The following is a 25,222-nucleotide window of genomic DNA, read 5'->3' as shown; positions in this document are numbered from 1 at the left end:
AGAATCAACAATGTCAGGGGTGCATGCCAGTTCAACCAACAAGGCTGCCGACAAATCGCATTATCCTGCATGTGCATAAGCCGTCCACAAGTACGGCAAAAGGGCCGGTGTCGTTCGTTCGCCCAGGCCTGCCGTTTCCGAATTCAGGCTATTATTGTCTATGCCTGCCAACCATGGACGGGCCGCTTTGCGCAGATCCGGCCCGAATGTACATCTACCCAAAACGAAGCCAGGAATGAGACTTACATGATCAAACAGACAGATGTGGAGGGATGGCCCCTGGGCGACGGCTGAGGAGTTCTTCATGTTGGTGAACACCTGCATACATCAAGACCTGTGCCGCTGACCAGCCTCCTTGGCTTGACCAAGCGTTTCTTGTTTGATGGTGGCGGAAGGATTTCTGGTCTTGTCCATGTGCCACTCAGCGAAGCAGCCTTGAAATTTGATGGCGGTGCCGTCTCCCTGGTTCTTTGGAGGATGTATTTGAGTTCTGATCCCCTTTGGACTTTTTGGCTGCCAGTTGCAACCTCTGCTCTGTCTTCGGGTCCCGCGTGTTGTTCTTGAAAATGGTGCCGCCTCCTCCATTCGTCCTGAACGAGGACCCAGAGCGCGTCAAGGACACACAGGCGGCCATGATAACGGGGGTTATTACAGCGGTACACTCGATTGCCCTACTCGCCGTCCTTACCAGGACATACATTCGTCTGATCATCCTGAGATGTCCTGGTGTCCAAGATGCGCTCATGGTCATCTCTGCTGTAAGTGCTCTCCATCCACAGGCTACTCATGTCCCTGCCCTCAATTTCTGTACAGGGCACATCCAGGTTCAAGTGGTGGATTGAATCCAGTCTTGACTTCCAATTTAACTGAACCTCTAAATGCAGATCACCGCCTTGGTGGGAACAATCATCCTATTCATGCAAATACCATACGGCCTGGGCAGACACGCCGACACCATCCCACGACCCGATATTGCCACCTTTGGTAAATTCAGCTTCATCCATACCGTCGTTCCTCTGCTCGGCGGCATCGGCTTCCTCAAAGTCTCGATAGCGCTGGAGCTGAAGAAGTTCAACGGCAGTATATGGCGTTGGTACAACATCACTCTGTGGTGCTTGGTTGGTTCGTGACCCGGTCTCGCCTAAGAACTTTGTCCACTAATCTGAGTGACACAGCATTCGTTGTTGCGTATACGTTTGAAGCGTGGATGTCGTTCATCTTCTTCTGCCAGCCTATCGCCAGGCAGTGGGACCAGTCGCTCGACGGATCGTGCTACTCGGTCGACATGTTCATCAAGTTTGGTCTGGCCAACACGGGTAACCGCCGCTTACCCCCAACCCGATTGTTGCATTTCAACTGATATTCTATGTGATAGCCTTTAATATCCTCACCGACGTCGCATTCGCAACGCTGCCGATTCCCATTGTCTGGTCTCTGAAGATGCCGGTCAAGACCCGTATCTACCTGATCCTTGTGCTCAGCCTCGGATACATGTACGTGTACATCTGGCTGGCTTCGATCAGCCACGTATAGAGCTGACGGAAAGACAGTGCCGTCGCCATGGGTGTGACCAAGGCCATCTATCAGATCAACTACAACCCAATGGGCGACACTACATTGTAAGGCCACCAATGCCCTTTGTCGACGCACTACTTGCTTACATACCACACCACAGCGGCTACGACGTCCAGTTCTGGGGCCTGTGAGTAGTGATCATGCATAACTTTGAATGATGTCCAGAGCTGATGACTCCTAGCTTACAGCTCAATGTTGGCATCATCGCCGCATGTGCTCCCTCTCTGAAACCCCTCGTCAAGAACATTCTGCGTCTCAAGTCGGTCACCCCTCGGTACGGCTACACCAACTCGGGCCACCGTAGCAACAACACTGGCGTTTACACCATCGGGGGCGGCTTTTCTGGTTCCCACGGCTATGCCAGGCAGGGTAACCGCAGCGACCACGCGCCGGAAGGGTTCGAGATGCACAACGCGCACCGTGGTAAGGATGGTGAGGTTGCGTATACGACAGCGGTGGGGAAGAAGAGTCGCCATGCGCCGCCGGGTGTGTACGCGTCGCGGGAGGGTAGACATTCTGGCGAAGATAGTAGTGGAAGCCAGGAGACTATCCTGCCACTGCAGGGTGGCAAGAACATTGTGAGGACCACTGAAGTTAAGATATCGCTTTAAGAAATATATTTGGTGTGATATCAAGACGTAGCTTTCACTTATGAAATACCTCAAACACAGGTAAGCCCCTAGCTCGTTGTATGGATAAGGGAGCTCTTGAGCCACCCCTTATGTAGGTTCTTGATTATTTGAACGGGCTTCGTTATATAGGGGAGGGATTTCATGGAGGATCTCCTCCAATACTAACTTTTGTTAATTTCCGAGTTTGGGGAACTCTCTATTCAAAGCTGCCACCCCACCCCCTTTTTCTTACCCGTACTCTATTGTCCCTCCCACCAAGGGCCCAACGGCGCCAAAATCTACCCCCTTTCAATTTGATCAGTATTATAGGGCTTGACCAGAGCGCAAACTCCCTATTCTCCCTACATTGGCAACACATGATAGCAGCCTCGCACTGTACTGTGTGGCGGGAGTAGTGCCTAGTACATTTCATCTGACAAAGATGACCTCTCGCTGTGGTCAGGATATATATATGTACGATGGAGTGCTGAGGGGGCAAGAAGCATCATCAGAGTTGTGCGTTTATGATAATAATCACGGTAGTAGCCGTTCTGATCACGGAGGAGACGCATTGCGTCGAGACAAACACTGCTTGGAGACATGTTCACTTGAACCCATGTCCATATCCACGGCATATCTCTACATCAGTACGAACAAGCCCAACCATCCGACAGTGGTCATCAGCAGCAGGTACATGCACCCGGTGCAGCCATGAAGTCGGGCGGACGAGTCCTCATCGGGCACAGCCGTCGCCGACTCTGGCTCGGTCTGTGTCGTTTGTGTCTGTATCTTGGACTGTGTTTCGGTATTGGTCTCGGTCCTGGTTGAGGCCTCGCCCCAGAAGCAGTCGGCGGGCTCAAAGACGTTGAGGTGCTTGCTGCCGCCGCAGATCTCTGTCTTGTTGCCAGAGCAAGAGGTATCGCAGTCGCTGGCGTTCTCCGCGAGGTCACCAAGAACAGCGTCGCCGCACCAGCACTCGTTCCCAGCCTTGACTCCCGCAAAGATAAAGCCGGCCTCATAGCAGGCATCCTAACACGTGGCGATGGTGAGATTGTCGTCGCCGCCCTCGTCGGTCACGCGCTCCTCGAGGGCCGCGTACTTGGTGTTTTCGTCCGTGTAACAGCCCAAAGCGGACCAGCTGGTCGGCGAGGGGCCGAGGGTGCTGGTCAAAGCGGTGGAAGTGGCGGCGATCGTGGTCTCCGGCGCCTTAGACGAGGTGGTGGTAGTTGGGAGACGCGCGAGGGGCACGACGCAGTAGGACTGGATGCGCCACGACTTGCAGTCGAGGCCAACGGAGAGATTCCAGCGGGAGAACTCCTCGGGGGTGATGTTCCAGAAGTCGCGGACTTCCTCCCAGACCAGGTCGTTGGCATTGTCCTCCCACATGACACAGGGTGAGATGGTGTCGGGGTCGACCTAGAGACTCGGCGATTGGCCCGCCAGGACGCCAGGGACGGCGAGCAGGGCCAAGTTGCCAACAGAGGGGCGGCCTTCATGTTGAAGAGGCGCGGCAGAATGAAGCAGAGACGGGACGTGAGCAGACTATCAGGTGTCAAGGAGGCATCGCGGAGGCGTCCGTCTTGCTTATGGACTCCAAGAGTCGGCGTGCGCAGATGATCGCGAGCAGAAAGACAATCTCCGGCGCGCTTTGTGTCATTGGACACCCGCAGGGCAGCAGGGGTAATTATGCATATCTCTGGGCAGCGGAGACAATGGAGATCCGGGCCACCGGCCCCGCCGTGTGAGTCGCCCCGGACTCGGAGGACCCACGGGCACCTTTGTCCTGCCGCAGAGACCAGACCTTGATCACGCGGGTCTCGACTCTAGAGTTATGGACTGTGTTACTTAAAGTAGGAGTCAGGACGTGGCAGTCCAGTCCTCGACGGCAACAACAGCATTTCACCACAATCAGCTTCAACCACGTGAAGCAGCCTCGCCATCGGCGACTCCACGTCGCCACTTACAAGCCTCATTATCTGTACATGGCGTCTCTGGCCTCAGCAGCTCGGCTCCGGCCTGTTGCGACCAGGAGTCCTGCACCAGCGTCTTAGACTCACCTCTCCGTACGTAGTATTGTGACTCGGTCTGTGACTCATCCTTGCGCTCTCGTCTCTTTACCTATCACCAACATGTTCTTCGAATAGATAATCTTCATCCTCTTCAGCTTCTTCCCTTTATACCTACCCATTCACTCACCCACTCTCAATCGCATTCGCCGCCATGCCCAAGAAAAGAAGGCTGCCCGGCCACGGCAAGAGCAAAAGCAAGGGCAAGGACAAGAAGCTGCGGCCCTTTCATCAATTCAGCCGCCTGCCAGCCGAGCTTCGCACCCGCGTTTGGGATCTCGTCGACGCGGAGCCTCGTGTCGTGGAGCTCCGATATCACCGCGATTATACAAAGAAGCGTGGCACTCGAGAGCAGATTCGCTGCCTCTCAAGGGCGCCCGCTGTTCTCCATGGCTGCCGCGAGTCTCGGCGGATAATCATCCAGAGGAACCTCTACCAGCGTGCCTTTGTCCGGCCCCTAGGATACAACTGGGTGAACTTTGCGGCCGACATGATCTCCATCGGGCCCCTGGATTCCTCGTGGCTCGGGATCGAGAGGACGCTGATCCAGCGTTTCCGCTTCGAGAGCGAGAATGACGAGTGCTTCTTCCACTTTCAGTCTTGGGAGCTGAATACGATGACCAGCCTAAAAGAGCTCCATATTATCTGCCTGGACGGCGTCACGTACTGGATCGACATCGCCGAGGAGAGGGGCTTCCCTAAGGAGAATGTCTTCTTTATGGCCAAGGGTATCGCGAGCCACATGTACAGCAGGCGCGAGATGATGGAGAGATTTCCCTCGCGACAGTTTCCAGAGTACAGCAGTAGCCACTACCGCCAGCTGTACGACAAGAGGATCAAAGGGACCTTGGCGGATGTGCCTGAAGAGCTTTGGTTTGGGGTGTCCGAGGGGGAATTGCCTGCATACCCGCTTGGCAGCACATAGTCAGACTTTAGGACGACGGTAGCCATCCGCGTGAGACCTGACTGCACAGAACCGACCAGCCATAGACACGATGTATGGGATCGGTTCGCAAACAAAAAGACTTGTCCGTGGCATGCCAAGGCGATATGGAATTCCTTCTGGCCCCAAAACTCGCCAACTTTGATTGTGTTGCTCCGCTTCCACAGCAGTAGATGTACAACCAGTTGAGGCACAGTGTGGCCGGTGCTGCTATCCAGGAGCTTTCCCAGAGTCCACTCCACAACTATGACAAGGATGTGATTTCAAAATTGGCTTTCAATATTAGGAGGACAAAGCGGTCTCTTTGAGATAGGCCAGGTGGGCAGCCCAGGTGGGCAGCCCAGAGGGGATGCTGATGTTTAGGGTAAGTGATGATACTAGACGTTGGATATTGGGACTATTGGCGACTCATTGTCTAGTAAAGACTAAATCATCGAATAGTAAATTTATTAACGGTCGATATAAGTTTACTACGATTGATCCGTATGTGCACTTATAGTTCACAGAGGGTTGAGCGTGAGTATATGTACCTAACGGGTCGACAGCCAAGGTACAGGTCCAGGTCCAGGGGAATAATTATGGAAGTTCATTCTCTTTCAGCAAACATCATCAAAGCCGCCAGAACCCTCACCATGCGGCCCTTTGCCGTGCCCTCGCGGCTCGCCCTGTCTCGGCCGATCACACAAATCAATTACCATCACTTCCATCATCGACTTCATTCTGCTCATCGCCTCTACTGGCCGCCCCACGCCCACCGTGTGCCTACAGCACGCCATTCGTTCAGCAACAGCTCCTTCGCGGCAGCGCATAATTATCCAACCTCCCGATTTTCACTGCGGGATGTCCCCAAAGAGCAGCTGGAAGACCGCACAGGGGCATGGTGGGACAGGATTTCGGCCGCCGCCAGAATCTCCCTCGATGGAGATGAAAAATGGGGATGGGTCGCGTACCGCTGCGCCTACGCCCCAGAGCTCGATGCTCGCTGGGAGACTACCAAGCGGCGTATATTACAAAATCTACGTAAGTCGATTGCTAGGTCTGACGCGCCCTCTATTGTCAACACTATGGACTTTATCTTCGTGGAAGACCCTGCCCTCGAGGGCGCCACGAATGATCAGCTAAGAGCGCGCTTCCAGACGTGGGCGCACGCAAACTGTGCAGAGACGTACCATAAGGGGATCGACACGACACGAGGCTCACGGTATGAGTACTTTCTTAAAGTCGACGGCGATCTGTTGCGTGAAGGCAACGTTGGTCTCGTCCAGGGCTGGCCACTTGAACCGTATTACGAAGGCCACCCCGAGGAGGAGGAAGAGATGGACCCCGAGGATTGGTTCAAGGTCCGGGACGACGAAATCACGACGAATCTCTACGACAGCCTGCATGATCACGAGCACTATTATATACTGTATCGATCGCCGGAGTATCGGCCGGCTTATATTCGCTAGACCTTCTATAAACAGGACCCAATTCGACTAGGGCTCTATAGTTGTGTCTATTGTCACGCTCACCTTACAGACCGAGCTTGAAACCACCAGGCCACAGCCGCTGCAAAAGTCGCAGGGGGTCGTACTTGCGCGAGACGGACAGCAGCTTGTGCTTGTTGGCCGCGCCATAGCCGTCATAAATCTCCTGGAAGCCGGCGGCGTCGCCCATGTAGTGGAAGGCGTCGTAGACACCGGCCTCTTGGGTGGCGTTGCCAATCTTCCAGGTGGTCGTCTTGATCCAATCGTACACGGCCTCGCTGTGCTCCTCGCCGCGCCACTCGACCACCTCCGCCCAGGCGAGGTAGGTGCCCTTCTCTTCGGGCTCGAAACCGAGGGCGTTTCCTGCGGGGTTGGCCTTTTGGGAGCCGGCAAGCCAGAGATCACCAAGGGGCTGCCAGTCCATGGAGATGAGTTGGCGGTCCGCAGCGGGCAGGATGGCGAAGAGCTTGGGCAGCTCAGCCTCGAAAGCCTCCCAGGACACCTGGATACCCTTTAGCAGGGAATCGTAGGTCTTGCCCACAGTCGTGCCGGCAATAAACATGTCGTTGATGCCAGGGACGACCAGCTGGCCGGTCTCGTCTGCGAAGCGAGACAGCGTCGTCTTCGAAAAGGTGTTGCCGACGTTGGGAAGGTCCCAGAAGGGACGGAAGCACTCAGGCTCGGCGTCCTCGTTGCTGTCGTAGTACAAGATCACAGCACCGACCGTGGTTTGCTCATCGACGGCCACGACCTGGGGGACCATGTGGGACAGCGGGTCCGTGTTGAAGGCGGAGTAGTTGGCAATGGCCTCGAGAAGGGCGGGAATGTCGGTGACAGAGTAGACGCCGGCGTAGACATCACCAGAGGGGAATGTTTTGAGTCGGAAACCGGTGACGATGCCAAAGTTGTTGCTGCCGCCCTTGAGCGCCCAGAAGAGGTCGGCGCGGACGTCCTTGGTGACCTTGACGACCTGGCCGGTGTACAGGACAATCTCGTACTCGACAACATTGTCGGCAGCCCAACCGTGCTGGTTCCCGTGGAAGCTGATGCCACCACCGAGCAAGAGACCCGGTACACCGACGGGCGAGAGACGTCCTCCTGTGGTCCCTAGGCCAAACTGGCCCAGGTAGCTGTAGACCTCGCCCCAGTCCAGGCCGGGTCCCACCCAGACCGTCTTGTGATCGTCGGCGAGCTCCAGCGTGGTCAGGTTGCTCATGACGAGCAACGGTCCACCGTCGATGCTGTTGGCGCCACGGATGCCCATGTGGCCTCCTCCACGCACGGCGAACTCGGTCGACGTGACCTCGTTAACGAGCAGCGCGGCGGCGACGTCTTCGGCCGAGGTTGGGCGGAAAACGCAGGCGGGCGCCATGATCTGGTGGTTGGACCAGAAGTTCTCGACCTCATAGTCGTAGACGGGCTGCCCAGGGACGAACGTCTTGGCGGAGTTGGTCAGGCGCAGCGCGTCGCAGCCATCCCAGGATGCGTTGACCTGTGTGAACAGGCCGCCCAGGGCGTAGAGCGCCGCGGTGATGTTGGTGGTGCAGGCGACCATTTTATCCTTTGAAAATAACGATGGAGGAAGGCGATGGAAGTGAGCTGCTGCGGGAGATGGGGCTTCTTAACTACGTGTTCGTATCCAGAAGTTCCGAGCGGGCGCTGTCCTCGAATGTCGAGGCTCGGCCGTCCTTCTGAATGCATCGCAGTCCCGCCCGGCCCCCGGCAAGCGATCCACGAGCTCGCTGGTCCGTTGGTCTGGAAATGTACATGTAATTTTATGGTCTGCAGTCCCGGAGTCCCGGGCTCCCGATGGAGTAGGTGATGCGTCGGGTACCGCCTTGGGGACCTCCATGTGCCTCCTCTAGGCGGCGCTCTACGAAGCATGATGCTGAGATTGGTAGTAGGGAATCATATAATTATTATAATGAATCCTCGGGAACGCAAAGGCCCTCTAATACTGATATTCAGCTAAATTAGCTGGGACACTTTCCCACTTGCTCATACCGTCCCGTGACCGTTTCGACGACAACAACTGCAGGCTTTTGAGCGGGCGAGATGCATGGGAAATTGACCTTGTGCGCCGAGAACTTGGAAGAAAGGACTCGAGCCAATTGAGAGAACCAAACGTGGCATGCATGCAGGCAAGCGGCAGAAAAGGCCCTTGTCATGCAGAACCAGACAGACCCTGGCCTGGTCCTCTGCCGTGTCTCTCGCTTGATGGCGTTGATGGCCTTGCAAGTTGGACCCCGGCCAGCTTTTGTATTTCAGCTTTGGCTGAGGCGGCCGAGGCCCGGCAGCATCCCCGGATTCCCGCAGATCCACAGGCAGGGGTTTGGCATACAGACCTGGATAGTCTATGTATGCATGTGGACTGATTAGTCGAGTACTACGGAGTACCGTACTACGACCAACAGTCGGCCGATCCCAATGAGGGTTCCGTCTATCTACAGCGGGACATGCTGGAGCGCACGCAAAAGGTACCATGACCGGATCCCCTGCCTTGGGCCAGTCTCGACGCTCGAGTTTCCAGATAAACACATGACCCAGTCCACCTGCGCTCCCGGAAACCCAATGTCTCCCTTCCTCCTGACACTCATCCAGGGCGGTTCTAGACAAACGCACATACCAGGCTACAGTCGACACGTCAGAAAATGTCTGTGGATCACGGTGTCATGTACCTGAGCGATCCGCCTTTCGGCGTGGCCCGTGATCCGAGTCTGCCTGGCCAGGCGGCGCCGTTGACGATTGTCACGATAGTGGCCTTCTCGTTGGCAACGGTGTTTATGGGCATTCGCGTGTATTCTCGCCAGTGTATCGTGGGAAAACTCTCGTTCGATGACTGTGAGTCCACTTGCACGATGTTTCTGTGAATCCTTCAACATATACTGACTGCGAAACAAAGATGTCATGGGCCTGGCGTATGCCTGTGATGCAGTCATGGTGGGCTTCACACTGAACAGTACGATCCTTCTTCCCCTCTTCCTCGACAGCAGACCTAACAAAACCCAGTGCTCCGATATGGCATGGGCAAGCACATCTGGAACGTCCCTCTCACGGATCTCTTCCCGCACTTCAACCTCAGCAACATGGTCGCCGCCATCTTCTTCTGCGCCGCCACCGGTTTCGCCAAGGGCTCCATCCTCCTCTTCTACCTACGCATCTTCCCCGCCAAGGCCGCGCACGTCGCCGTCTGGACCGCCTTTGCTTTCACCATTGCGTACTCGTTTACCTCGGTGCTGGTCAACATTTTTGCCTGCGATCCCATCAAGGCCTCGTGGGACTTTGAGGCGGCCAAGACGGCCAAGTGTATCAACCGCCCCGTCTTCTACTTTGCGCAGGCTGGACTCGGTATTGCGACGGATGTGATCACAGTGTTGATCCCCCTTCCTTGGTTGAAGTCGCTCAAGCTGCCTACCCGCCAGAAGTTCTACGTGGCCATCATGCTCACTATGGGAGCATTGTAAGCATATCTGCCTCAGTTGCGTACATGAAGATTAGACTAACATTCGCCAGTGTCTGCGTTATCAGCGGTATCCGTCTCCAATCTCTCAAAGTCCTCCTCAACGACCCCGATCTGACCCGTAAGCCAACTTGGCCCTACAACCCTCTCATTTCCACTAACTAACACCCGCAGGCAACACCGTCCTCGCCCTCATGTGGTGCGTCCTCGAGCTGAACCTCAGCGTTATTGGCGGCTGCATCCCCACGATCAAGCCCCTACTCAAAGAGTTCTTCCCCCGACTCCTCGGAACCAGCCGAAGCCGCAGCACCACCGGCGGCGACATTTACCTACACTCGTCTCGCAAGACGGGCCGCACCACGGACAATGGTCACTCGGCTGTGCGCCCATTTCACGCTGGCTTGCACTCGGCCACCGGCGACACAGGCAGCGAGGAGTTTATCATTTCGAAAGCCTATGGGTCAAGCATGAACGGCGGCGTGGTGGAAGGCAAAATCACGAGGCAATACGATATTGAGGTGGAGGTTATAAAAGACAACAATAGACATTGATGGGGTGTCCCCTTGATCTATGATAGTAACGAGTTAAGGGTAGATCCCTCATGGAAAGTGCATCATCCACGGTAGCGTCCTTTCGTCCTTCGTCTGAGGGTCCGCGAACCAGGCATTCGACATAGTCACGCCCTCCTCGCCCACATCCCACGTCCCGCTCTTTACACAATCGGTCCACGCGTCGAGCATCTCTACGAGTCTCAGCGGCCTCGCATCGCCCCAAGGTCTTCTCACCGTAAAGGACCAAGTGTCCGCTATACCTCGGTCCGTAATCAAGAGCGTTCCGTCAGCGAACTCGTGGCCCTGCACATAGAGGCCCGGTCTGCGGGCAATAGTGAATTTACCCACGCCCCAGTCACGGTCAAAGGTCGGATCCTCAGGTGTCGCCGGTACGGTATTAGTTACCGACGGGAGGAGGCAGGACGCGAACATATCGCTACCCTCCGGAGCCGAAGCATTGAACTTACGACGCGGAGAGGCGTCGTCTTCGGCGTTCATAAGGGCTAAAAAGGTATCGGGTGTGAATGTCGTAAGTCCCGGTGCGACGAATCGAAAACGAGGTCGCGAGGCGCGAGAGAGGAATGCTTTGCCAAAGGGGCTGATCTCGTATTCCTCGACAAGATCGGCCGGGAGCATTGGCTCCTTCTCGGTAGATGGGGATAAACCGGGCATTCTCTCCGTGATAGCGACAAGGAGGTCGTCCCACGCTTCGAGAGCGTCGTCGAGATCTCGCGCTACCCAAGGCACGAAATCTACCGTATTGCTCCATGGATCCCAACAGAATTTACCTCGATCCCACATCTCGAGCATTTTCACTAGGATGACCTCGAGAGGAAGCCACGACGGCGATTCATCAGGCGGCAGCTTCGATATATCGAGCCGCCAGGTTGTAGCATAAAAGGTTTGTAGCTCTACGTAGAGCCCGCCGTCCATAAAGGTATCGGTGAGGTTGTCCGGGTAGAGTAAGATAATCTCGCGATCATCCAACTCGCCGAATACAGTGTCGTTCACGTCCATACTCCGCGGGTCGGGCTGACGGAACTCAGGGGTAAGAGGCAAGCTATCGGGTTGGAACCTATCGAGCTGAGAGAAGAAGCGATAGATCCTGCGCTGCTCCAGTGGCGTTGCGTCGCGTGCATCATTCTCACCGTCGTGGCCATCACCGTCGTCGACATGGTCTTCTTCACCATTATCATCGGACGTATCAATGTCGCGATCCGTGTCAAGGATCCATGAGGCGCATGCCGGTGCGCGCTCGCGCATGCGTCTGACGAGATCCCGGCGGATACCGTGATCGCCCCCAGTCAACTCGTGCGGGCTCTGCGCTATGGCTCTCTGGAGAATTTGGTTGTGTAGCGCGGCGCAGCGCTCGGGGTCGAACGTGCCATCTTCCATGGACACGTGTGTCGAGGTGTTGCCGGAGGGTGCATGTGGGCGGCATGTTGCTTTATTAGCGCCTTGACTCTTGAGGGCATTTAACGGGACTGGACTCTGCACCGCCCGCCCGAGAAAATGACTACCCTAAGCAGATTTAATCAGAAGATTGTGAACTCGACCCTACTCAATCTACGATAACTAGTATCAAAACATATCTGGAACTCTTTTGTAAGATCTGAGTCAAGCCAAAAATGGCCGTGTATCCTTCTTTTGCTAAGCCAGGGTCTGCGGACGAATCACTCATGTAAAGTGTTTGCCTGACGGATAGCTTACAGTCATTTCTGCAAATATCAAATTAGCCAGCGGATGCTCAAGCGAGGTTGCAAATAATACAGAGTATCCCGATGCGGAATTTAAAGCGGAATTTCAACGGGTGGTATCCGCTTCGACAGGAAGACGACTCTCATTGCTCTCCCAGACGTTTATCGAGCCCCAGCATCCCATGTCCTCTGCGGACGCATTGCCATGCCTTTCGTCTTCACTCATCCACTTACTAGTGGCAGCAGACGCGGTTGCGTTCCCTTTCAGAATCTACGACGATCCAATCTGTATCTAAATAGCATTCCCACCTTCTTGGCATTCTTGTATCATGCCACTCAGCGTCTCTAAGCTCTGCATAAGTAGCGACAGACGCCCTCTCTCTATCCTATAGAGATAAGCTGCTGGGTTGCCATTGCCCCGGAACCGGAAAGCTGCTGTGAGCCTAGGGTTAGCCGTGAAGCGACGCGCAAGTTCTAGCAAATAAAAGTGTTAGTGTTCCGGTCCCGACCCTAGTTTTAACTATATGACGATTTGAGCCGGGGAACGCACCGGTAGTCTCTTCTATAGATCTCGATAAGACATAGATAGACTCGACCCAATAGTCCTCATGGATATCGTGAATGATCTTCCCAAACTGCAGGACCTCTGGGGTGTTCTCGTTGGCCGCGACTGTCGTGTTTTTGGACGAAAAGCTATGTCTCAACTCATCTACCTATTCGTTAGTAACCCTAGACCATTCGCAATGGGCACGCACTTGGAAATAGTGTTGAGATAGGACCTAGAATCCCGGGATCATGCGCCCTGCGAGGACGTAGAGCCAGTAGATTGGCTAGCACGGGCAGAGACCACTCCGTCCCAAATCTTGAGGCTATTGTCATTGCCTTGCCGACATCAGAGGCCCTGGTTGGTTCCCGCTCTGTATCCACGTAGAACGGCTTTCGACACTCCATCACTGCTTTCGCCAATCGTGCTTCTTTCGAGTCACGTTCCATTTCGACTCTGAATTGGGGTAGTATGGTGAACAACTCGTCCTTGACAATCTTGTCGCAGGTCACCGTGGATGAACGACCCTTGGTCTTGATGTTTGTCTGCCCTTGGGAGAGGAACTCTCCGAAATAGTAGGCACCCGAGTTAGGCGAATATCGCTTGGTTCGCAAATTCAAGTAGTTTTGGAGTCCTCTCTCTTGGCCGTTCGGGACCTTATCATGGAATTCCTCCATCAGGTCAAGGTCTCGTATGAACACTCCTTTTGGGAACATGGTGGTGTCGACGATACAGAGATGCATTCTCTGCAGCTCGGTACCTTCCGTCTTATGCTTATAGATAATGTATTGGATCGCAAAAAGCAGCGAAGTTGTCCATGATATGAATGGGTCTGCGCATGATTTCGGCCACCATCGAAGATGCTCGTTGAGGACTGTAGCGACATTTGCAGCGTCATCTCGTGCAAAAATGTCTGTTAGATTGTTTTCCAGAGCGGCAGGGGATTTCATCCACTGGGTATTGTTCTCTCCGCTGGAATTTCTTGAGTAAACACGAAAGAGATAACGAGGAGTGTTGTCCAATTCTGTTGCGAGGTTGCCTGACGGACAGAACGGAATCTGAAATGGGTCGTCAGCGAAACCAAGACATGTTCCTCGGTCGATCTGTAATGCGCCGAGGCTGGCGGCTAGTTCGGCCATGGCTCCGCAGCTGGATATAGCTTCTTACAGCAGAGATAGACTCAATGTTATGTTGTAAAGAACATAAATCGATGCGGGAGCAGTCGGCGTCAAGGCGCGGGGTTCTGGTTCGCACCCTGGTGCCCAACCAACATGAAGGTTGCAGCCCAAAAAAAGGCGGCCAGCTGGTCGAATTCTAGCATCCAGTATGAGCGGGGGAATGCGTCGCAGTTTGGTGTGTCTATGGGGGGGTTCTGATGCCATTGCGAGGATCTGTCGTGAGGGGAACGGTCGACATCCATGTCGTAGAACGCTGGGCATCACGGGATTGCTAAGACCACGGAACCCATAGTCAGGAATATTTTGAAGATGGAGATTCCATAATAGAAGATAACAAATCATGCGACTCCTATGTAGAGGAACCATACCTACCAGGTCTGGTTTTCAAGCAGGGAGCGGTCGTATCTACAAGTGTCTTCTTATCGTTAGCTATGTAGGTGCTATGAATCCTCTCCCCCTTTTACGTCTAGTCGTGAATGGCAGCGGTAGATATCTGCGGACCTTCCGCTGCACGCTGACCACCCTCCCAAGCTGGCACGAATTTCATCAAGATGCAGCTTGGAGTGTTTGACCGGGCAGCCTCACAAACTCCAGTCCCTTGGACTTGGACCGCTAATCCGCGAATTTCAGTCCTTTGTCACCTGCTCCTTTTTCTACCGTAACAATCCACTCCATTCGCCCAGCTACTGTTATCATCCTCTCTCACGTCGTCGCGCATTTCAATGACTGTGGATAGAATCTTTTGTGGCGGTATGTTCTGCAGATCTGCCAGGACACTCAGCTGAATGTGACCTGTGTGATATCCCACGCACAAGAACAGGGCTCCGTGTCAAACGCCAACCCCTCACTTCATGCACAGTTAAAAATGTATATGGCCTCCTCGTTGCCTCACCGCAGCAGTCGCATAAAAATGGCCAGCGGGCGAAGCGCAAGGGAGGGCGAGAACTACTGCATCCGACTTATATGCATTGATACCAACAAATCAAAGACGTCTTGCCTGCGCTCAGCCCACGACAGTCCAAAGCGGCGATTCTATCTTTGAAACAAAAATCTCATTTTCTCATCCGCCAAAAATGCCACGTGTACCACGAAAGCCAGTCCCGATAAGAGATGGGTATCAAGGTGGGCTCGGAGAGGACCTTGACGTGGCAGACGAAGCGAGACCACGCCATGCGAAGCGAGAGAGCGAATGTGTCAGCCTGAGCGATTATGGCCCTGATGGATGGGAAGTAGACGAGGATCCAGGCCGATGGAGGCCATATTACTCTTCCTCAAACCCTTTGAGCTTCGCCTCACCACCTCGCCGTGGACGTCGGTTGGCCCACGTTCATGGCCGGGAGGGCAACAACCTCTCCAACGATGTACTCGCATACCGGCCCCGGCTACCTCGCACGCGTGCATCAGATATGGAGAATATCACGAACCGAGGACGGAAGTATGCTATGAGCATTGTCTATTCGTTCCTGATCCTCTTGGGAATTCTCCTAATAGTGTTAGCCGCTTTGACCATCAAATATGCCACCACAGACACTGCGGGCTTTGGCGCTGACGGTCCCGACTTTGCATTATACAAAAACTCTCGTTTCCAAGAATGTGCAGCAAGAGACCCGGCCCTCGCAAATTGCAGTCTGGTCGACGGTGGCTTAAACGCCATCAATAGAGACCCGGAGCATCAAGCTATGCTGGCCTTCGAGTATCCCTTTGAGCAGGACGGGCCCCTCGCCTACGACTGGTGCAGCCTCGCAAGCTGCTTCAAGGATTTCAAGGTAATTCCTTCCACTGCACGGCCTTCTGCGACGAGACGATCGTCTATTCTAGTGTGGTGCTCAATCAACATGGCGGCAATCTCCGGCGTGTGGGCCATCAGGAAGCTCCTCAGCGGCCAGCGGCACGACCCCGAACACTGCCCAGGCGTTTCCTTGTTCGACTGGGGAGTGTACGCGTACGATCTTGGCTCCTTCGTCTTCTGGTGGTACGAGATTTCCGCAGTGGCTAGAGATCCCGCGGCCGCGGCGCAGATCTCGATCCTGAACTGGATCAAGACAGTCGGATATCTGCTGCTGGTCAACCAGCATCCGATCTCTTGCCAACTGCACCAACATCCCCGCTTGAAGAAGAGCATATTCAGTGCCGTGCTCATAATTGCAGTCGCGCAGTGGATAGCAACTTGCTTCGCAGTAGGCACACAGTACGATGATATTCTCCCCACGAAAAGGGCTCCGAAACTTTCTGCAAAGTACGAATGCCTAGCGTCGCGCATCGAGGATGCCCCAGGCACAACTTCCTGCTCAGCTGATGTGCTGTGCTCGATGAGTTGGATGTACAGTGTGGCGGATTTCCTCGACGAAGAAAGATCAGCTTTATTTTATGCGGGAATATTGTTCATCTGCGTCAGCACTCTTTTCCCACTGTTCATCTTGGTCAGTTTCCGAGATGCAATGCTTGATAAGCAGTCCTTCACCATACGACGAGAGACCATTCTGCATGTTCCCAGATGGCTCGCCGGAGGTCTTGCCCTCTACTACGTTCTTGGCAATATCGCAATCGCTATTCTGGTGCTCGTGGATATACAACACAAATCAGCTTCCATGGATCGTGAAGCCCCCCTCACGTACCATCTTGGATGCACAGCCTTGCACCTCGCTTTTAGCCCATGGAGACAGTATCTTGACATCAATGACAAAGGCCGCGCGTTGAGGGTGGCCAAAGGCTGGTTCAACGCATGAATCTCAGGATCCGTTGTGGGCACACGGCAGCTTTCGTTTTTCTCCTTGTTTGCTTAAGTACTTAACGACACGAGAAACTTGGGCGGGTGTGCGACTCGAGTACGTTATACCGTTCCGCAATCCAAATGACCAGATACGAGCAATGACCTTGCCATCCACTACACTTCCCACGGCGTGAAAGGGGCTACTGTTGTCCCTAAGGACGCTTCAGTAGAGTCCATGAGCGTGATCTGCAGGGCAGTTCGGGGCAGTCCCGTCCTCGACCCTAGGTGTACATTGTGAGAGGTGGCGCGCGAGGTCTAGGCCTGGCGTTTGCCGAAGCACTCGTCGAGGCTGGGGCAAAGGATGCGTTCATCCACATTTCACTTGAGCAACTTCATGACGGGGAACAACTTGGTCGTCAACGGCGGCCACACGGCGTGGTGACCTGTTGACGCCATTGTGATGCATGCGCGCGCGCCCACGTCATCATGGCACGACCAGCAGGTGCCTTGCACTTAATTGCCGCTTGTGAGAACCGAACCTCGACAAGACTTATTCACAAGGAAAGACATCCCAAACAAACATGCCTTCAATAGGCTCCGTTCAATTGAAGCCCTCACAGAGGCAACCGTTGCTCAAGTCCCGCGCTCAGAGATCACGCCCGCTCGAGGCCAGCACGACAAAGTCACACCCCAGAGATGACGCACTCAAGGGCACGGAAAACGCCAGTTTGTACTTTGTCGGCACCGCGACGACAATCCTCGAGTGGGAAGGCATCCGCCTCATGACGGACCCCAACTTTCTACACGCTGGCGACCACGTCCACCTTGGACCTGGTGTCACGGCGGAGAGACGCACCAATCCTGCCCTGGAGCTGGATGAGCTGCCCTCGCTGGATGGGATTCTGCTATCACATTACCACGAGGACCACTTTGATCGAGAGGTGGAGGACGCGCTCGACCGCAATTTCATGATTGTGACCACGCCTCATGCACGGCAGTGTCTGACGGCCAAGGAGGAACCTTTCCACAATGTCCACGCCCTCGACTTCTTTGAGAACCTGCTCCTGGAGGGTGATGAAGCGGAGAAGAACAAGACGCGGCCCGTGGTCAAAGTGACGGGCATGCCTGGCAAGCATATCCCTCCTGGTTTCCTGTCTGCTGCCAATGACCTCCTGGGCGCTGTACCACCAACAAACGGGTGGATGCTCGAACTGGGCCACCATGGCAAGGAGGAGAAACATGGCAGCGATGCTGCTGACCTAGAGGTGGGCTACCGGATCTACATCTCGGGCGACACACTCTTCGTCGACGATCTGAAGCGGATTCCCGAGTGGTTAAACGGCGAGAAGATTGACCTGATGCTCATCCACCTGGGGGGCACATCCATCCCCAGTGCGTCCGCGCCCCTGGTCATGGTGACCATGGATGCGGTGCAAGGGCTGAAGACGATGCGTCTGATGGACCCGGACGTGACGGTGCCCATTCACTTTGACGACTACGACGTATTTGCGTCGCCGTTGGATGACTTTAAGAAGGAGGTGCAGGGGGCGGGCATGGAGGGGAGGGTGGTGTATCTGGACCGGGGGGAGAAGTATGCTTTTACCGTGAGAGGCTGAGCTGCAAGTGCTCGTTGATGCTGGGCATGGAACTTGTCCAATCTTTCAAGGTCGTTTCGAAGCAAGCAGTTGGAATAATGGCTTGGTTCAAGTTGGTATACTGGATAGTTATGTATGTCCATGTCGATTTCGGGCTGAGAACAGACTTGCGTCCAGAAAGCCTCTCGTCAGTCAGTGTCGTGTTCAAGAGAAATGTCAACGTGCTAGTCCCGGATGAGCAGGGTTCCAATTCGACACGAGCTTTGTTGGAGGCGGAGGCTACACCAACCGTCACAGGGAAGTCCTGAGCACTGAAGCAAATGCTCCACAGGAACGAGGCGCCCGCCTTGACTTTTAAATCGATCGACGATCATACGTATATACGTAGGGCTGACTTGTGTGAGTTGTGTCTCTCGGCCCTCGGTCAAGCGTGCCGATTGCCGAATGACTCGGGAATAAATGAAAACGCCCAGACAACACTTTAATCTTAGTGGCAGATTCTCACCACTTGGCGCCAGGCTGCAGGCCCCCAGGGGCTGAGCGCGCCTTGGCACCTGTCAGCAAGAACTTTTGCTCCTTGGAACCGACATGGGCTGGGAATGAACAATTCATAAATGCCCGTCTTCCCACTTCTTCATATCTCGTCAGACTCAGCGCTCCGTCCAACTTCATTGCGCACAGCAACCATACATATTCGCGCAACCACATTCGCTCAAGCACGCTCGCTACCATGAAGACCACTCCGCTCAGCTTCTGGGCCTCGTCCATCGCCCTCTTGCAGGTCCCAGGGCTCCATGTACTCGCGGAGCCGACCATCACCTCCAACCCCACTGCGACCACCACCACGACGTCTGAGGAACCAAGCTGCACAGCGTCCCTCGTCACCAAGTTATGCGACTACCCTAGTCCGTTTCGCGCTGTCGCCAGCAGCGGCAGAAGCCACTGCTGGGACTGGTGCAACGAGAACCAGCCTTGCGACTTTATCATCTTTCTGCCCCATAATCCGCACCTCGGCGACGGTACCTGCTGGTGGTACCCTGGCGAGAGCTTCGACGAGAGCAAAGGCACCACCGAGGGCTGCGGCAACCCGTACCTGGAAGTATACGACAAGCCCGTGTGCGAAGGCTCGAGCACCACGACCTCGGGTGCTTGCGCTGCCACCGCGTCCCCTTCGGCCATCGCCTCCGTGTGCGACTACCCTACGCCTGACGACGACTGCTGGAGCACCTGCACCGCCAGTTCGGGTGCCGTCGACTGCCTGAGCCAGTGTGCCGAGTCTGACGACTGCAGCTATGTCGTCTACAACCCGCACGGCGAGACCAACTCTCCGTATGAGCCGGGCACTTGCTGGATGTATCCCGACGGCGAATACAATCCTGACGACGCAGGTACTTGTGGCAGTGGGGGCCCCGAGCAGTACGTGTACGAGAACGTGTGCCCCAAGCCATCAAAGGCGTCCACATCGCTGTCCTCCTCCGCCTCTCCACCGGCTACCGGGTCTGATGGAGGGTCTGCTACGGCCGAGGCCGATGGCGTTGTGGCTGATCGCGCTGAGGCTGGGCATAATGAAGATGCTGCTTCAGCGCCTGTCGCCCTCTCGCTCACTGGCCTCCTGGCCGTAGGATTGGCCATGTTGTTGTAGGTGCCTGCGGGCGAGATGGTCACTTATCTATGTACATGTATATGGAGCCGCCTTTGCGCTGAATATACATGCATTTGCTGAAGCGCTCTGAGCTTCTACGTGGCTGACGTGTGTTCCCGCCAATCGGTCTTGCCTTCCGACGCGACATACAATCGACGTAAGGCTGCGACGATCCGCACCATAGACTTGATCGTTTCTTTCCCCATTTTCCCGGAGACTGCCGCGTCTACATGCTGTGAATAAATCTACAAGTGACTACGCAGAAACGCGTCTGGTGTAGCCTGACAATTTCCCAGAGCAACTGAACAATACATCGTGGAGACGAAATTTCCCATTTTGGGCCTGTATGTGGACCTGTCCCGATCATTAACGTTGTCTTCCGCACTTGAGAGGCCTCTCGTGGCCGAACTGCTCGTTCCCCCGAGGACAGGTTGGCCATGCATGCCGTCCGTCGGGCCAGAGCGTCTTGCAAGTCGACTCAACCTCGGGGTTCCGCTTGGTGAAGTTGGCCTTGCTAATATTGTACTCTTTCGTGACCAGGTTCAAGATATGACCATAGCATCACATACGACTTGCGCGTACATCCCCTTTTTTTCAAGTCCGACAGCCCAGTTGACGATGAAAAGACTCGCATCAAACGTCCATCTGCGGAAGCTCGGACCGCATGGCGAGAAACAATGAAAGCGTCCTCAAGGTCCGTGCTCGCGAGACTGACTTGGTGAGCGGCACAGTTCTTGCACGACACATGGGACCTTCTCTGTATAAATGCCGATATGCTGGCCGGGTTCTAACTTGTACACCTCCTAACTTTCGAGTACGTGCCCGTACGTACATTTGCGGCCCGGCCGATCTCCACCTAATTGCAATCGGACGGCTTGAAAAGGGTCGCCGTACGTACGTCGCCGGCCCCCCTCAGTCAATCCCGCGACATCATCCTCTCACGCTTTCTGTCCAACTTTCATCACTCACTCATATTTACACCTTGATAAAGCTCCCCGCGATGGCTGATTCACAGAGGTCCGATCTGAATAAGGATGACGATATACCTCCCTTTGGTCTCATTGATTTCGACCATTACTTGATTGTAAGTACCGTGACCTTACCGTCTAACTTTTTCTGGGACTAATCACTCAGCAACACTTTGACCTGTCGCGCCCCATTGAGACCGACAAGGACCAGTGGAGGCACCTTTGCCAGCAATACTGGCAGCTGTACCCTCGCGAGCGATGGGTGAGTCGCTACCCTCCCCATAACGAATTGAGCTTCGCTAATTGGTCAAAGCCATACCACAAAGCCCAGTTGGATGCCGAAGATGCTTGGAGGAATCATAACGAGCCACCGCCAGCCTATCCTGTGCTTGAACGACGCATTGCGCCGTTCCAAACGCCGCTCGAGCGGAGGCTAGGCGACGGCTCGGGGACGCAGTGCTGCCTAAGAACCTGCTACGACCCTGAGCTTGAGGAGGACTACCAGGAATTCATCCGTGAAAATCAGATAGACCGAGAATGCCTACTCTACGCCTCTGGGAGTATCCTCGACGACGAGGAACGCTATAAGGATATGGATGCTAACCCTATGGAGGTCTTGTACAATATGCCTGGGTACACTGATGTGGTGGACGTAATTGACGAGCCGTTGTATGACGAGCTTCTGCCGTGGAGCGACGAGGAATGGGCCGCCGCAAGAGATCCCGAGGACCCCTGCAAGGTCTCCGCGGAAGTCTATAATATCATCATGGTTATAGATAGAGAGGCTCTCGAGGAGGGTCTTCTCAAGGTGAAGTGGTTGAACTGGCGGAGCGAGGTTGTCTGGGAAAACAAGCTCTACTGGGGCGCAATCAATTCCTTTGTGCAGATTTGGCTGCAAGGTTTTGGAATCTACGACTTTTCGAAGAGAAACGGGGATATTATAGGAGAGGGATGGATGCCAAGCCCCTAGGAGTCAGGATTATGATCAGTGTTGTTTGCCAGGCATGTTTGCCTTGCTTAGCCAGGATACACGCCATTGTCTAGTTCCTCCTCAACTGCCACGACTCAAGTGTTTTGGATGGGTACCTTTGGTCATCCACCCCAGCAAGGTCTGCCAGAGTCCGGCCATCGATATCAGGGACATGGAAGCGGGACACGTCCGCATCAACGTGAGGGATAAAACGATCCCTCAAGTCAAACAGCAATGTCCAAATAGCAGGTGCGCTCTTGAAGGCAGCTGCCACCAGCCCACCAAGCCGCTGCCCAAATGGTGCATATTGCGCCACTTTGCCGTACACGTCGCCATCACCGACTGCGCGTGTAGGCGCCGTCATATCTCGCTGCAATTGCTCAAGCACACCATCCATGGCTGCTTCTGTCATGAAGAGGCCGGCCGGCGTGACCTGTCGAACGCGCTTCAACATCTTCAGCAGGGCCGAGTCAGCAAGTACTTGGTTGGGCTCAATGACCTTGCTCGCATAGCTCCAGCGTCCCAGCAAGCTCTCCAGCCAGCCTGCTCCAATCCGAAGGAAGCGAAATCGCTGCCTGCCCAGATCGTAATGCACACCAGGGATCCATTCCTCGTGAATGTTGGACTTGGAGTGGTCCTTTCTGCTCGCGAGGCAGGGCTGGAACACCCAAAAGCGATCATGCAGCGAAACCAAGTGATACACCTCCTCCACGACGGAGGATACGTTTTGGTCGTAGAACTCAGGCCAGTCGAGCCCGACGCCCCCCGTGAAAGTTGGAATACCCAGCGAGCCTACGGTGTCGAACAAGCCCATGAACCGAACGGGGGCGCGGCGGGGCGGTTCATCCTTTCCTTCGTCGCCGATCAAGGGCCAGGCATGCCGCGCGCGAAAGTTCACCGACTGTTCTGAATGTGGCTCATTGACGTGATAACGAGAGCGGTACAAGCGATAGACCTCGTCGCAGAGCAGATCTGTCTGGGCGTCTGTCGCACGCTTCCGGACGATCCCGCAGTTGTTGATCATCCCAGCCACGCACCTCACCGTATACGCGCCGCGGCTGAGCCCAAAGAGCAGGACCTCGTCGCCCTCGGTGTAGTGATGCACGATGAACTTGTAGGCGGAGATGCACTCGGCCGCGAGGTCCTGTGCGGTCACACCATTGAAGAGGTAGTCGAGGAACGTGCTGTTGAGGCCAACACCATGGCGGTAGCGCGCAGCAATGGTATCCGTGGTCAAGGTGTATTCGTCTTCCACATTCAAATTGTCAATAGGGATGCCGAAAAACCTGGCGAGATGGTAAATGTTGGACTGCGTGCCAGTCTCCCGGCCGCACCAAGTACCGTCGCTCATGACTATGATGCGTCGCATGGTTTTGGGGAATCTTGGTCGCTTGATTGAGAGTATGCGTTCAAGTCAATTTCGAGGTACATGTAGCTTATTAAAAAAAACAGGGCGCATCACAGCCATATTAGTACGCAAATGAAATCAGGGCACGGGTCATGTTGTCTGAGATTCAAGACATTTCATGCCTCTAACGACCTAGATCCAAAGTGGCTGCGGTAATGTGACCCAGCTTTCGCCATCGCAGCTGACATTGAATGTTGCAGAAAGCTAAAATGATTAAGCCTCAACGCCACTTGTCTCACCTGCACTAGCCAAGCGTTCATGTCTCTAGCGTTCCCTCTTTTCTGTACCGCGGCAATCTCTAGCCAAAGGTTCAACCTGCGGAAACTCATCACATTAGGGGTTCATGACACCTGACAATGTCCAGAACGCCAAGGTCATCCGCACCGCCCATGACCATTGAGAATTATGGTTTATACCACTCAAAAGGAGACCGACACATGGTGTGGCTCGTCACGGTCTACTAAACTTACAATAGTGCTGTTTTAGTTCTGTGAATCGTACTGCCGATGTGTCTGTGCTCGTATCTAACTTTATACTATTCGGAAACGACTACTCCCTACAGGCGGCGGGAAAGACGACACGTCAGACTAGACTATGTTAAGGCGAGAGAGTAGGTGGAATGATAACACGAATGTTGAATTCAATACATTTAGATCAATGCCAGCTCCCGTATCACTAGGCACGCTTATGCCCTTTGATCGGACATGGGAGTGCTGCTGCCCAGTATATACTTGTAGGCCAAACTATAGCTTCCCCTAGTGTTTCACCTGAAATCCCTTCCTTACACGAAATTCATCTGAACAAGGGGCCATTTCGAACCTTCAAATTTCTTCGCCTTAGTGAGTCTGCACGTAAATCTCAGACGAGCCGCTGCTTTGGTAGCCCTCCGTCGCCACAATCTGGTAGTAGTGCGAGCCCAGATTCATTCCGTGGCTGGCCCAGGCGTTGAAGTGGTTTTGCATAGTCACGGAGCCTCCGACGCGCTTGCTGGTGCGGACGGACCAGTACTGCTGGAAAGTGCGGGTGCCATCGATGGAGGGCTGGTTATAGCGGGTGGACACGTAGATGTTGTAGGTTCCGCCGTCGGTGTTGACGGTGCCGCGGTACGAGGCGCCGTTGCTGGGGTTGTACGTGCCGTACGATTCAATCACGTAGTACTCGACGAGGGGGTTGCGCGTCCAACCGTACACTGCCAGGTAGCCGTTGCCGCTGGGGTTGAAGGAGCCACCGTAGTTGATGGTTCTACCGCCATGAGTACTGCTCTGTATCACCCTCGGTGATGTTCTTGGAAGCTTACCGGCCATTGCCTGGGTTCCAACCCTTGCCTCCGACAAAGTTGCCCGTGTCACGCCAGGTTACGGCATACTGGCTGCCAGCGCCCATGGTGTACTGGGCGTAACCGCCGCCGTCAGACCACCACGAGTAGTAGTAGCCATTGTGGTAACCCTCGCTGTTGCCTGTGGTCTGGCGGGCTTCGAGAGTGCTCGTAGCGTTTCCGTCGTCCTCAATTTCGTCGAGGAAGTCGAATGGGCGGCCCAAGACGCCGACGACGGTCGCCAGAGCGAGGAAGAGGGACTTGAATGCAACCATGATGTCTTGGTGTCGAAGACGAGTTCTGGGAAGCTGTCTGGGTTGGGAGATCGTCTCAAGTGGCAGTGGACATTTCGGCTGTTTATATATTTCTTCGTCCGTGTCAATTACTCCTCATAGTACCTATTACACAAAGCTTATGAATCCTCAGAGCAAAGGCTGTAAGAAACACGCCTCATCAACCCACAAACCACCATATCATCCGCAATACTAGTGTAATATTGCTTCGCAAGTCAACTTCCGAACTC

The 25,222-nt window shown here is 54.7% G+C and overlaps 14 protein-coding genes across 14 annotated transcripts; 8 read left to right on the top strand and 6 right to left on the bottom strand.

Moving 5' to 3' along the window:
- Positions 1-377: 377 nt before the first annotated feature.
- Positions 378-2,272, top strand: F5Z01DRAFT_659147 (uncharacterized protein). Its single transcript, XM_046263745.1, has 7 exons — positions 378-758; positions 885-1,122; positions 1,176-1,316; positions 1,376-1,493; positions 1,551-1,619; positions 1,676-1,702; positions 1,757-2,272. The coding sequence occupies exons 1-7, from the start codon at positions 567-569 to the stop codon at positions 2,184-2,186; spliced, it is 1,215 nt and encodes a 404-aa protein (XP_046117023.1). The 5' UTR covers positions 378-566; the 3' UTR covers positions 2,187-2,272.
- Positions 2,273-2,814: 542 nt separating this feature from the next.
- F5Z01DRAFT_659144 (uncharacterized protein) lies at positions 2,815-3,822 on the bottom strand. Its single transcript, XM_046263744.1, has one exon. It carries the CDS (start codon positions 3,570-3,572, stop codon positions 3,216-3,218), a length of 357 nt encoding a protein of 118 aa, XP_046117022.1. The 5' UTR covers positions 3,573-3,822; the 3' UTR covers positions 2,815-3,215.
- A 267-nt stretch (positions 3,823-4,089) lies between these two features.
- F5Z01DRAFT_659143 (uncharacterized protein) lies at positions 4,090-5,399 on the top strand. The gene has a single exon (XM_046263743.1). The coding sequence runs from the start codon at positions 4,407-4,409 to the stop codon at positions 5,175-5,177; it is 771 nt and encodes a 256-aa protein (XP_046117021.1). The 5' UTR covers positions 4,090-4,406; the 3' UTR covers positions 5,178-5,399.
- A 428-nt stretch (positions 5,400-5,827) lies between these two features.
- F5Z01DRAFT_675491 (uncharacterized protein) lies at positions 5,828-6,643 on the top strand (the record flags this gene model as incomplete). Its single annotated transcript, XM_046265153.1, has 1 exon — positions 5,828-6,643. One exon carries the CDS (start codon positions 5,828-5,830, stop codon positions 6,641-6,643), a length of 816 nt encoding a protein of 271 aa, XP_046117020.1.
- A 32-nt stretch (positions 6,644-6,675) lies between these two features.
- F5Z01DRAFT_174258 (uncharacterized protein) lies at positions 6,676-8,414 on the bottom strand. The gene has a single exon (XM_046257934.1). The coding sequence runs from the start codon at positions 8,214-8,216 to the stop codon at positions 6,708-6,710; it is 1,509 nt and encodes a 502-aa protein (XP_046117019.1). The 5' UTR covers positions 8,217-8,414; the 3' UTR covers positions 6,676-6,707.
- A 653-nt stretch (positions 8,415-9,067) lies between these two features.
- F5Z01DRAFT_174234 (uncharacterized protein) lies at positions 9,068-10,696 on the top strand. The gene is made up of 5 exons (XM_046257933.1): positions 9,068-9,502; positions 9,564-9,620; positions 9,671-10,121; positions 10,175-10,242; positions 10,296-10,696. The coding sequence occupies exons 1-5, from the start codon at positions 9,313-9,315 to the stop codon at positions 10,670-10,672; spliced, it is 1,143 nt and encodes a 380-aa protein (XP_046117018.1). The 5' UTR covers positions 9,068-9,312; the 3' UTR covers positions 10,673-10,696.
- F5Z01DRAFT_659139 (uncharacterized protein) lies at positions 10,678-12,243 on the bottom strand. Its single transcript, XM_046263742.1, has one exon. The coding sequence runs from the start codon at positions 12,065-12,067 to the stop codon at positions 10,721-10,723; it is 1,347 nt and encodes a 448-aa protein (XP_046117017.1). The 5' UTR covers positions 12,068-12,243; the 3' UTR covers positions 10,678-10,720.
- A 237-nt stretch (positions 12,244-12,480) lies between these two features.
- On the bottom strand, positions 12,481-14,103 carry F5Z01DRAFT_174232 (uncharacterized protein). Its single transcript, XM_046257932.1, has 3 exons — positions 13,125-14,103; positions 12,920-13,078; positions 12,481-12,843 (listed from the first exon to the last, which is right to left on the bottom strand). Exons 1-3 carry the CDS (start codon positions 14,050-14,052, stop codon positions 12,662-12,664), a joined length of 1,269 nt encoding a protein of 422 aa, XP_046117016.1. The 5' UTR covers positions 14,053-14,103; the 3' UTR covers positions 12,481-12,661.
- Positions 14,104-15,666: 1,563 nt separating this feature from the next.
- F5Z01DRAFT_659135 (uncharacterized protein) lies at positions 15,667-17,265 on the top strand. The gene has a single exon (XM_046263741.1). The coding sequence runs from the start codon at positions 15,771-15,773 to the stop codon at positions 16,815-16,817; it is 1,047 nt and encodes a 348-aa protein (XP_046117015.1). The 5' UTR covers positions 15,667-15,770; the 3' UTR covers positions 16,818-17,265.
- Positions 17,266-17,326: 61 nt separating this feature from the next.
- F5Z01DRAFT_725861 (beta-lactamase-like protein) lies at positions 17,327-18,417 on the top strand (the record flags this gene model as incomplete). Its single annotated transcript, XM_046266644.1, has 1 exon — positions 17,327-18,417. The coding sequence occupies exon 1, from the start codon at positions 17,383-17,385 to the stop codon at positions 18,415-18,417; it is 1,035 nt and encodes a 344-aa protein (XP_046117014.1). The 5' UTR covers positions 17,327-17,382.
- A 570-nt stretch (positions 18,418-18,987) lies between these two features.
- On the top strand, positions 18,988-20,337 carry F5Z01DRAFT_659132 (uncharacterized protein). Its single transcript, XM_046263740.1, has one exon. It carries the CDS (start codon positions 19,127-19,129, stop codon positions 20,036-20,038), a length of 912 nt encoding a protein of 303 aa, XP_046117013.1. The 5' UTR covers positions 18,988-19,126; the 3' UTR covers positions 20,039-20,337.
- Positions 20,338-21,038: 701 nt separating this feature from the next.
- Positions 21,039-21,976, top strand: F5Z01DRAFT_675484 (uncharacterized protein; the record flags this gene model as incomplete). The annotated part of the gene is made up of 3 exons (XM_046265152.1): positions 21,039-21,122; positions 21,173-21,268; positions 21,320-21,976. The coding sequence occupies 3 exons, from the start codon at positions 21,039-21,041 to the stop codon at positions 21,974-21,976; spliced, it is 837 nt and encodes a 278-aa protein (XP_046117012.1).
- A 35-nt stretch (positions 21,977-22,011) lies between these two features.
- On the bottom strand, positions 22,012-23,463 carry F5Z01DRAFT_174165 (uncharacterized protein). The gene has a single exon (XM_046257931.1). The coding sequence runs from the start codon at positions 23,343-23,345 to the stop codon at positions 22,047-22,049; it is 1,299 nt and encodes a 432-aa protein (XP_046117011.1). The 5' UTR covers positions 23,346-23,463; the 3' UTR covers positions 22,012-22,046.
- Positions 23,464-24,162: 699 nt separating this feature from the next.
- Positions 24,163-25,041, bottom strand: F5Z01DRAFT_751510 (concanavalin A-like lectin/glucanase domain-containing protein). The gene is made up of 2 exons (XM_046267052.1): positions 24,682-25,041; positions 24,163-24,626 (listed from the first exon to the last, which is right to left on the bottom strand). The coding sequence occupies exons 1-2, from the start codon at positions 24,972-24,974 to the stop codon at positions 24,221-24,223; spliced, it is 699 nt and encodes a 232-aa protein (XP_046117010.1). The 5' UTR covers positions 24,975-25,041; the 3' UTR covers positions 24,163-24,220.
- Between the last annotated feature and the right edge of the window lie 181 nt (positions 25,042-25,222).

Source organism: Emericellopsis atlantica, assembly GCF_019669845.1.
Source record: "Emericellopsis atlantica unplaced genomic scaffold F5Z01scaffold_18, whole genome shotgun sequence".
Taxonomy (NCBI): Eukaryota; Fungi; Ascomycota; class Sordariomycetes; order Hypocreales; family Bionectriaceae; genus Emericellopsis; species Emericellopsis atlantica.
This window is presented reverse-complemented; position numbering and strand designations above follow the sequence as displayed.